Below are 12095 nucleotides of genomic sequence, written 5' to 3'. Positions count from 1 at the left end.
TTAAAGGAGAGCAGCATTAAATGGGGAGACTTCTTGTAATTGTTTAAGGAGAGAACCTTTAAATATTACAATCCATTCACACACGTGTTGTTTAAAAAGGGAGTACAAATTAATAGGATAAAAGAAGAGAGGGAGAGGAAAGGAAAGAAAGAAAGAATAACTCCAAAAAGGAGGAACGACTGATTTGATAAAAACAAGACACTTGGCTAATTAGGGTCTCTTTTCGCTGATCCCTTTCCGTGGACTGACGATAGATGAAGAACGGAGAAACAAAACTGCCAGCCCCCTAAGTTACATGACTTGGCCAGTGTGTAACTATTATTTGTAAAGTCAAAGACAATAATCAATTCTATGTTAAGAAAAACCAATTAAGTTTTGACTTTCTTTTCTTTGATTGGAATGCCGTTGTGAATGCAATATATTTCTCCGATAGCCCAGGTGACGGTTGGAAGCTGATTTGAAAGTGGAACCGGAGAGCGACCGACGACGACGGCGAAGACGAATTCGACCACTAGACGAAACCACAGGTATCGGCTACGGGTGCATTTCAATCACGAGCCTATGCACCTGAGCTGAGCTGCACTGGAGGGGTTACATTACAACAAATAAACATTCCATGTTAAGAACGACTTTCGGAATAGACACCCGCAACCTTGTCAGCATACCCTAAAACCTATGAAAATTGACAGGTCGAATGTGAACGATGATTTTGACGTAAAAATGTAAAAGCTGACGAGAGCCTAACATTTTTTACGGTTTACCATTAACTGGTTCCCCTTATGTTGGGCTTGAAACCGACGGTACCAATGTTTTTCTGACTTTCTGTACATTTAAATATCTATATATCTATAAAAGTGAACGTGGCTGTGTGTCTGTCTGTGTGTCTGTCTGTGTACATTTCATTACGCAATAACTCCGTCAATTTTTAGTCTACAGACTCAAAATTTGATATACAGGGTATGGAGATTTGGGAAAATCAATGTGATCGGTTTTCGGAAAGAAATTTCGCTGTTAAAGGGGTCAAAGTTCAACGATTTGACCTTTGAGAACTCTACCAAACTCATCCGACACTTTTGGGTCTAAACACTTGAAATTTTAGATATAGGTTCCTTGAACATGGATCTAACTTAATAACTTGATTTGAGACCAAAACAATAAATGTCAAGGTGTCATAATAGGGGTCAAAGTTTAAAAATTGACCGTTTTTTGTTTTTTATTTTTTGATATATATATATATATATATATATATATATATATATATATATATATATATATATACTAGCATGGGTGCCCGGCGTTGCCCAGGCGTGTGGGAGTTTATGCTGAGCAAAAAAGACAAAAACAAAAAACTGTCAATTTTTTTAAATTTGACCCCTATTATGACGCCTTAACATTTATTTATCTCTTGCAAATTTCACACAAAGGTAATATTTATGTCTGGTAGTGTTCTTAGATATATTTTGCACAGAAATTCATCCGAAAATTATCGAAAATCGAAAAAATCCGATCCTAAAAATACCTTTTCTCTTTTATAGATAAAAAAGAAAAATTTTTACAGTGGACTTTTTATGCGTTACACCGGCAAATGAAATAACATTTCATCAAATCATTTCTTTTTAAAAACAGATTTATTATAATGTTCAAACCTGATTTACGATATAAAAAGGGTACAGAAGAGACGTTGCGAGCCTATCCTTGTTTTATCGTTATTTTCATGGCAGGTGCTCGTCTGAACTCCAATCTCTGGTCCCCCCTCGCCAATCTTTCACGAAAAACACCCGTCTAGCTGAATCCACTGTGAAAAATTTCCCCCACTCTATATCTGTACCTAAATCAAAACGCGGATTCCATGAACAAAGCTTCTTTCTTAGAACTGCACGCCTGTGGAACTGTGTTCCGTCTGCCTGCTTCCCACCGGACTACAACTTGGATGTTTTCAAGTCCAATGTTAACAAATTCCTAATGAACCGCCCCATTAAGTAAACACTTCATCAAATCTCCACACTAACATAATGTACTTGCAATAACCATTATCCCTGAGTGGCTTCCGGGCCTTGATAAGTGGTGATCACTGTGTAAAAAAAAAACTATTTAAAATCGCCGCAAATCATTTCTTCGTTTGCATATTTTAAAACCAAACATTAATCAGAAGTGACTTTTCTAGAGCATTTAATGTAAAGCCCAAATATCAGCTGACGTGATATTGTAAACAAACACAGACAGAATTTGATGATCGATGTTATCATTTTTATTTTATTATTTTTAATTTTTAATTTAATTTAATTAATTTATTTTTTGCGAATTAGTTTACCGGGCAAGTTATTCCTCGTAATATATAATAATCATAGAGAATTGATTCTATAATAATACATATGCAATCATATTTAAGAGTATTCTACGACCGGGCAACGCCAGGGATCCAGCTAGTATATAAATATTCAGAGGTACGAAATTTATAGACACATTTAAACATGAACAGAAATCTCTCTAAAGCTCTTTCATCTGGAGAAAATCGATGGCATACAACGAAAAATTATATTAATTTCGAAAATAAAGAAAAATGGCGGAATTTTGAGATATATTTAAAATGGCAAAAGATGATTAAAATAAACAATTTAATAAATGAATATAAGACGATTAAAATGACATCGCGTGGGAGAACCCCCCCCCCCCCCAAAAAAAAAAGCCGGTGGGGTCAAAGTTATCTGAAGAGATTTATCGCTTATATCAATTTCTTTTGCGAGATTTTTCGAATTGCGATAGAGACATATTCCAAAAATTTTTCAATGATTTTTGGAATACGCTCTGTGTAGTATCTCAAACCACCTGATTGTATATTTATTTCATTTCTTTTTTCTTTCATTTGTTTTTTTCTTTTTTATTTGGATTTTTTCTTTCTTTTCTTATTTCATTCTTTCATTTTTCATTATTTCATTTTTCCTCTCTTTCTTATTCGATTGTTTCTTTTTTTTCTTTCTTTCAATATTTTATTTTTGGCTTTCTTTCCTGATTTTTTAGTTTCCTTCCTTAATTCATTCTTTATTTCTTTCCTTAATTCATTCTTTCTTTCCTCAATTTATTCCTTCCTTGTTTTATTCTTTCTTTCTTTCCTTAATTCATTCTTTCTTTCTTTCCTTGTTTCATTCATTCTTTCTTTCCTTAATTCATTCTTTCCTTGTTTCATTATTTCTTTCTTTCCTTGTTTCATTATTTCTTTCTTTCCTTGTTTCATTCTTTCTTTCTTTCCTTGTTTCATTCTTTCTTTCTTTCCTTGTTTCATTCTGTCTTTCTTTCCTTAATTCATTCTTTCTTTCTTTTCCCTAATTCATTCTTTCTTTCTTTTTTGATTGTTTCCGTCTTTCATTCTTTACCGATTCGATTCTCTCTTTTCCTTAATTCATTTTTCCCTTTTCCCTCTCTGTGCTTCTTTCCCCTCGTTATTTCTTTCTTACATTTCCCTCCCACCCACCTTCCACATAGCTTATTTTCCTCCTCGATCAATCCGCTTTCGTTGAATCATCAGATCTGTGATCGATTCATAATATTCGATTCACTTTTCATTCATATTAGACATTGATCTATAGATCGCATCTTTGTTTGTTTACGTGCGCACGTCGACATTCTTGTTGCTAGGTAACCGATCAGGGTCTAGACCTCCTCTGTATCTCATGCACTTCTTAGCAGTCACCCCCGACCCCAAATACGATCACACACTTACCATGCTTGTGCATGTCATTAATTACTATAGTGAGGAAAAAATGATCGTATGGTCCACTACTACTACGACTACTACTACTACTACTACTACTACTACTACTACTACTACTACTACTAATAATAATAATAATAATAACAACAACAACTAAGGGAACAAATCAACTTACTCAACCAGAGAAAGGCGTTTTGTGAGCTTGAATTTGTAAAACCTGAATCATGGACACTTGTTTAACGTGCATTTTGCAAAGAGAAAAAAATGAAAATAAAAAAAATGATCTCACACTTTGTGATTGTTTTTTTTTCATGGGCAGAAGATGTTGCAACAATAAAATTGTCGATGAAGCGTTCCGCCTGCCCGTTTGATCCTGGGTGATACTGAGAGCCGTGGTATGTTTAATTGAGAAAGTTCCACAGAACTTTGTGAAGTGGACGTAAATTGAGTTACGTTGTCACTTACAGTCTACAATTACTAACCGGTCAAATAATGCATTAAATTAATAACTATTCCAGTAGAGCATCTGAGCACTTCTGGCCATTTTTTGCAGCTGTCCACCACCAGTATACGCATGGAACCCTTCATTCTGTTTTTTCCTGGGTGACCCATAAAAACTTTTTCATTATCCCTATTTGTAAGGCGTTTGAAATGACCACCTCTGACTGTATAGTAGAATGTTATCACACAAAGAAAAATTGTCCTGTATTTGCTGATGTCATTTGCGATTTTCTGGTTTTTTTTTTACATAGGCGTCACTACTTATCAAGGCCGATAGGCCACTCAAGGATAAGGGTTAAAGAGTGTACAGTAGTCAAACGGACAATATAGTAATCGATAGTAATGGAAGGTCGGTAAATTTGTTAACTTAAGTGGAACGGCTCATCAGAAACTTCACGTTGGACTTGAAGACAACCATATTATAGACAGCTGGAAAGCAAGAAAACGGAAGACAATTCCACAGGCGTGCAGTTCTAAGAAAGAAGCTTTGATCATAGAATCTATGTTTAGGTTTAGGCACAGATAAAGAGTGGGGGGGAATTATTGATAGTGTTTTCAGCTAGACGAGTGTTTCTTGTGAAAGTTTGGCGAGGGGGACCATAGATTGAAGCTCAGTTGAACACTTTCCATGAAAATAACGATAAAGCAGAGACAAACTCGCAACATCTCTTCTGTGAGATAGAGGTTGCAGCGAAGAGAAAAGGACATCTCCCACCAGGGCACGAAGTCTATTTTGAACCCTATCAAGCAGGGCAAGTCTTTTCTCGCAGCTCCTGCCCATATGTGGCAACAGTATTCCATCCTTGGACGTATCCGACTCTTATATAGATAGAGAATTGCATCAGCAGTGAGATATCTACTGGATCTATAGAAGGATCCGACCATTATTCCAGCGGCCTTGGCAATAGATTTGATGTACGTATTCCATTTAAGATCAGGAGTAAAGGTCAAGCCCAGAAGCCTGTCAAAACTTGAGGCCGCCCCAGGACGAGAGCCATTCATTTAAATTGATGCCAGATGGGGATCAGAACGTTGATGATGTAAAGATAGAAGTTTGGTTTTAGATGCATTAAAAGTATTTGTAGCATTAATAAATTCGTCTTTTTGTGTTCCGCATTTAATGTCATGTCATGTGACCGGAACATTTCTGACAGTATCGTACATCATGGTTTATGTTCACTATCAGTACGAAAAGAAACAATGGCTGAGTCCTCAAGGGGTCTACTTTGTCTCTAGGTAGACCTTGAAAGTCCGTTTGTATGTCCAAGTTATTCTCGCGTTGCCTTAGCACTGTTCCAACATTTCAAAATACAACCGCTGAGATACAACATGGCAAGAAAGAAAAAAAAAAAAGAAAAAAAAGAAAGAAAACAACATACTGAAGATGGAGTTTAGCTCCGAAATATATTTATGTTATACATTTCAAACAAGTAAAATATTTGTTTATTTTCGTAATATTACGTTGTGGTTTGTCTTTCAAGCGCACTTGATGCGTTTTTTATTTTATTCAAATTAAATCAACGTTTCCATATGGAATTATACCCTTATATATAATAATAATAATAATAATAATATTAATATGTATATATATATATATATATATATATATATATATATACATAATTCTTAAAATAAAGTGACGTGTTCTGTTCATAGGTGAAAAAGAACAGGGAAGCATTTAAAATAAAGCAACGTTTTGATATTATTTTCAAAGATCATAGAGGTCAATTACGCTCAAACCTAAGAGACAGTCCCTCTGTTTACAGAGAGAAGACTTCCTCAACCGAACATGGATTGTCTTCAACATCTTTAGACGGAATATGGAGTGTGCACGAATCTGAATTGAAAATGAGTTTGTGCTGAAGTTGCGTTCACATGACAGGTTTTTAATGAAATGATCAGTGATGTATTGCCAAAAACATTTCTGATTTTTCTGTGTGCGTGCTGTTGGACTCCCCCATCCAATTTCAGTGTTGTACGGCCCACATAGCTGGCACCACATTGCTCCGCCTTTATTTTTCCCCCTTTTCCCCTTCTTTTAAACGTGTTTTACGTATTTTACTTTATGATTGAAATATATAAATTTTGTGCCCCCTCTTTCCCCTCTCAGTCCCTCATCTCTCTCTCTCTCTCTCTCTCTCTCTCTCTCTCTCTATATATATATATATATATATATATATATATATATATATATATATATATAGCTGAGTGCGTTAGAAGAAAAGAGTGATCTCAATTCTACAAGAGGAGACTTATGGGGACAATATAAAGCGCAACAAGTATCATTCGAGCTTATATAGGAGAACAATAGGAATGGAAAATAAAGTCACAAAAACTATACATTGGTAAATATAGATTGGTTCATTTATTTAATAAGGGAATACAGACAATTACAGAAGTAATTAAAAACTATATATTGGTGGATATAGATTGGTTTTATCTATTCAATAAGAGAATACAAACAATTTTTGAGGGGAAAGAAGGGACTCTTTATCCCAAGGCATTTCGAAGCCTAATGCTTCTCATCAGAAGAGTAGAGAAGATGCTAGGTAACATAGTGGGGATGTGGCGTCTAGCGTGGGATTCATTAGATCAATTAAAATTATAGATGATGTTGACGGAGGTTTATCGAATTCTAGATAAAGGAGGAGCGTATTATATAGAGTGTAATGTAAAAAGGTGTATATGGTCTTTATCATAGTCATGTGTGTGTATGCTTGAGTATGTGTGTAGTAGTAGTAGTAGTAGTAGTAGTAGTAGTAGTGGTAATAGTGGTAATGGTAGTACATGCACATATCTAAAACAAGAATGGGTTTAGGATTTAGACTAGAATTGTGCGTGGATAAAATGATTTTCAAAGGTAAGTGCTAAGTACTAATCATTTGTAAGTGACTCTTCTAGAGGTTGAAGGTTCAATCCTCAGTAGAGGTAATGCAAAGAATACAATCAAAAACTATTTTATTTCTTACAAGTCATGGTTGACTGAACGAAAGCAAGCTGCTCTCTATTAAAAATTACCTGGAAATTTTAGAGTTCGATAAGACGAATTCGAAGAAGGTCAAAGGTTACATCGTCTGAAAAAATATGTGATTAACGTCTGTGTAATCCAAATAATATTTGATTAGCATGGTTGCTATTTTATTTCAACATCAATTTTATACTAACGGGGGGGGCTTTGGCTGGTCGTAAAATACGCTTAAATATAATAGTTGCCTAGATTTCATATATATCATAAAAGAGTTGTGATTTCGATAGTAGAAAAAGTATTTGGGTGCCGTCAGCTAGAATCGAAACCAAAAGCAAAACTGTAGCATTCAAAGCTGGTGACGTTACCACATTACAAATGTGACACGTATATGAACTGATTAAAAATTAAAAATAAACTAGCTTTGTTCACGTAGTCCTACTAATAATTTTGGTCATAATCAGCTAACATACTTCCTAATTTCCGGTGTAGTACTAAGGGAAACAGTGACAAGGCAAATCAGTTCCTACACTCTTTTAAAATTTTGATTCAAGAATTTCTTTTGCCATTTTCATTTCAATACTTTTATTTTTATAATTTTATAAACATATTTATTGTATAAATTAAAAAAAAACTTATTTAAAAATATTATTTTTTATAATTTCAAATAAAAAAAACTTATTTAAAAATATTATTTTTATAATTTCATAAGCATATTTATTGTATAAATTTAAATAAAAAACTCATTTAAAAACATTATTTTATACTTTCATAAACATATTTATTGTATAAATTCGAATAAAAAACTTATTTAAAAAACTTTTTATTTTATAATTTCATAAACATAGTTATTGTATAAATTCGAATAAAAAACTTATTTAAAAACTTTTTATTTTTATAATTTAATAAACATATTTATTGTATAAATTCAAATAAAAACTCATTCAAAAACATTTTATACTTTCATAAACATATTTATTAAATAAATTCGAATAAAAAACTTATTTAAAAAACTTTTTATTTTATAATTTCATAAACATAGTTATTGTATAAATTCAAATAAAAAAACTTATTTTAAAAAATTATTTTATAATTTCATGAACATATTTATTGTATAAATTCAAATAAAAACTTATTTAAAAAATTATTTTATAATTTAATAAACAGTGTAAAAATTCAAATAAAAAAGACTTATTAAAAAAAATTATAATTTCATACACATATTTATTGTATAAATTCGAATAAAAAACTTATTTTAAAAAACTTTTTATTTTTATAATTTCATAAACATATTTATTGTATAAATTAAAAAAAGACTTATTTAAAAAAATTATTTTATAATTTCATAAACATATTTATTGTATAAATTCAAATAAAAAAGGCTTATTAAAAAAATTATAATTTCATAAACATATCTTCTCTATCTATCTTCTTCTTCTATCTATATAAATAAAATGAACTCATTTTTTCCCGTCTGATTTTGACATTAATAGGATTAAAAATCAAGATATTTCATGCAAATATAATATGCACAAACGGCAGAACAATATCTGAGGTGTGTTATAGGCTTATTATTTCTCAAATTCCTCGATAATCTTAGATTTCTATACTTTTTCTGCTAAGAAGTCACGGCCAAAATCGGTTAAGATCAATGGAAGTGGTAAAATATTTTCTCTCTAATAAATTCCGCCTCCCCCTGCCACTACTTAACACCGTTTGGGGATCGTTCACAAGGAACAGTTGAGAAGAGAACACCGGTTTGGCTTCGTAGTTCTTTCATGTGAAGTTATTTAAAATCACTAAACTAAGCTGCAGTGCTCTGTGGCGTAGTGGTTAGCGTGCTGGACAATTCACATTATATTTTCACGTTCGCGCCGACCTACCGTAGTCGTTTTTTTTGTTTTTTTTTCCTAAACAACTGGAATGGGCTTTTCTTGTTGGCCGAACTGTTAACGTTGCAGATGTTTTTTTTTTTTCACACTTTATTTTCCTACTTTTACTCATGACTCCGGGTTTGATCCTTCCTACTTACCTACCATAACATTTTTTAAACCCCCCCGTCCCAGAAACAAACACTCGGGCAACGCCGGGTACCCCCGCTAGTCTTCTATCTATTCTTTCTATATAAATAAAATGAACTCATTTTTCCCGTCTGATTTTGACATTAATAGGATTAAAAATCAAGATATTTCATGCAAATATAATATGCACAAACGGCAGAACAATATCTGAGGTGTGTTATAGGCTTATTATTTCTCAAATTCCTCGATAATCTTAGATTTCTATACTTTTTCTGCTAAGAAGTCACGGCCAAAATCGGTTAAGATCAATGGAAGTGGTAAAATATTTTCTCTCTAATAAATTCCGCCTCCCCCTGCCACCACTTAACACCATTTGGGGATCGTTCACAAGGAACAGTTGAGAAGAGAACACCGGTTTGGCTTCGTAGTTCTTTCATGTGAAGTTATTTAAAATCACTAAACTAAGGTGCAGTGCTCTGTGGCGTAGTGGTTAGCGTGCTGAACAATTCACATTATATTTTCACGTTCGCGCCGACCTACCGTAGTCGTTTTTTTTGTTTTTTTTTCCTAAACAACTGGAATGGACTTTTCTTGGTGGCCGAACTGTTAACGTTGCAGATGTTTTTTTTTTCACACTTTATTTTCCTACTTTTACTCATGACTCCGGGTTTGATCCTTCCTACTTACCTACCATAACATTTTTTAAAACTCCCCCCCCGTCCCGGAAACAAACACTCGGGCAACGCCGGGTACCCCCGCTAGTTTAATGTATAAATTCAAATAAAAAAGACTTATTAAAAAAATTATAATTTCATAAACATATTTAATCTATAAATTCGAATAAAAAATCTTAAATTTGTATAATTTCATAGACCTAAATTTTTTTTATAAAAATGTCAAACCAAATTAAAAATTGTAATTTTTGAAAATTTTTAAAAGTGCAAATAAAGACTAATTGTGTTATTTTATATAGCATATCAACTCTTTTCGGTTATTTAATGTTGAGGAAATGGTTTTGTTTGTTTATTTACTGTTTGTTATATTCGAGATTTTGTTGGTGCCGAATATTTTATCTGTATAATTTTGTTAATTTTTATTGTATTTTTTTTCAATAATGTCCTTTTCTTATATTATACTGGGGGAGAAGGGCAGCTTTGCCCGGCTTTAAAATACACTTACATATGAATTTGTCCAGATTTTGTATATATATATATATATATATATATATGTATATATATATATATATATATATATATATATATATTATAGAATCGTGATTTAGAGTCGTAAAAAATATTTCGGTGCCGTCAGCTAGAATCGAAACCGGAAACAAAACTGTAGCATTCAAAGCTGGTGACGTTACCACTGTACCAACGTGACACACATATGAGCTGATTAAAAATTTAAAATAAACTAAGATGAATGTACAAAATGTATATATTTTTTCAATTTTGACCCTTTTTGACTTCCTTAAAAACTATTTTAATCAGCTAAAGACCCATAAAAGAGCGGTCCATAAAAAATCCAATCATTTGAGACCTTTACCTCTGCTCTGCGACTTTTAGTTTCAGAAGAGATAGAGTTTGAAAATATGCAGATAGACAGACAAACAAACATAATAGTAAGTTTTATAAATTAGATTCCTCTTTATCTGCCCGTTCCGCTTTATAATTCATACATCTCTATTAGATTTCTATTTGTGTGTTGGTTCGAATAGCTTTTAGAAACTGGTTTTGGCAGGTTTTATAACGGGCTTTTTAGTATTCAATATTTTTAATTCGTTAAATATCTGTTAAATGAAGTTGTTTTTTTTTCTTTCCTGCTAATAGGTGAGACTGGAAGCTGCTTACTTATATGACGCTGTCAAATTGTATGCCCAGGCGGCCCACTCAGCTTGGATGGACGGAAAATCCGTAAAGGATGGACGTGAGATATTCAAGAGGATACGTGGAAGAACATTCAAAAGTAAGCGATTATTAAGAGTGTGTATATATATATATATATATATATATATATATATATATATATATATATGTTTTTACAGGCGACACACTTTAAATTTAAAACTACTTTTTTTTAATTGAAGCTTTAGGTTATTTTAAGTTCAGCTTGGTTTTGTAATCCAGCATGTGGTTTAATCGCGACGGAGCCACATTTATTGAGAGAAACGTTTGATGAACGAATAATTTCACGAAATTGAATTTGCAACCTCCTTAGTGTGATTTTACCCCATTAGATTATGTAAAATCCTATGACCACACTGATACACTAGACACAATACACCACTTAGAAAACGACATTCGACGCGTTATTGCAGAAATAATCTTAATTTGATGCGTAAATTTTGAGAAAAATTGGCAATATACGTGTGAGCCGCGGTGCAGCATACCTAAACTTATTTTTTAATCTTTACAGACAGGTAAATTCGTTTTATTTTTTCTGATGTGATTGTTGGTAATGATGGTAATGATCTGCAACAGAAATAAATAACTTAAAACAGTGCGTGACCCGCCTCCACAGGAAAGTAATTAAAAAGATGTTTGCGAAGGAATATTGTAATCAATCCTAAAACCATTGGTTCTGTAGTATTTTAATGAAGAAAAATCCTTCTAGATTGAGTTATTTTTTGCTTTGTTGGGTAAGTCAAGAAATGATGACCACAGCTAAAAAGAAATGGAATAAAAAAACATTAAAAGCACGTTAAACAAATCTATTATATTTTTGTTCTTAGTTGGTTGTATTTGTAGTAATAGAAGCAGTACCGCTAGTATACTTATTAAGAGTGTTATTTTTATTTTATTACTAGCGGGACCTGTGAAAATTCCACAGGAGCATCTTCTATATGTATATATTTGTTGAAGCTCAACTGAACACATGGAATAAAGAACTTCAACACAAA

At 32.6% G+C, this 12095-nt stretch overlaps 1 protein-coding gene across 2 annotated transcripts in view; it reads left to right on the top strand.

The window, feature by feature from the left end:
• Positions 1-12095, top strand: part of LOC145265602 (receptor-type guanylate cyclase Gyc76C-like) — a 644892-nt gene that overhangs the window by 330244 nt on the left and 302553 nt on the right. For both annotated transcript variants that reach the window (XM_080121613.1, XM_080121614.1), the window contains one exon: positions 11026-11161. In XM_080121613.1, the coding sequence (XP_079977739.1) occupies positions 11026-11161 (136 nt within the window). The remainder of the gene's footprint in view (positions 1-11025; positions 11162-12095) is intronic.

The sequence above is a fragment of the Euprymna scolopes genome, chromosome 40 (genome assembly GCF_053919585.1).
Source record: "Euprymna scolopes isolate OS-2025 chromosome 40, ASM5391958v1, whole genome shotgun sequence".
NCBI lineage: Eukaryota > Metazoa > Mollusca > Cephalopoda > Sepiida > Sepiolidae > Euprymna > Euprymna scolopes.
Note: the sequence above shows the minus strand (reverse complement) of the source record. Positions and strands in the feature narration are given on the sequence as shown.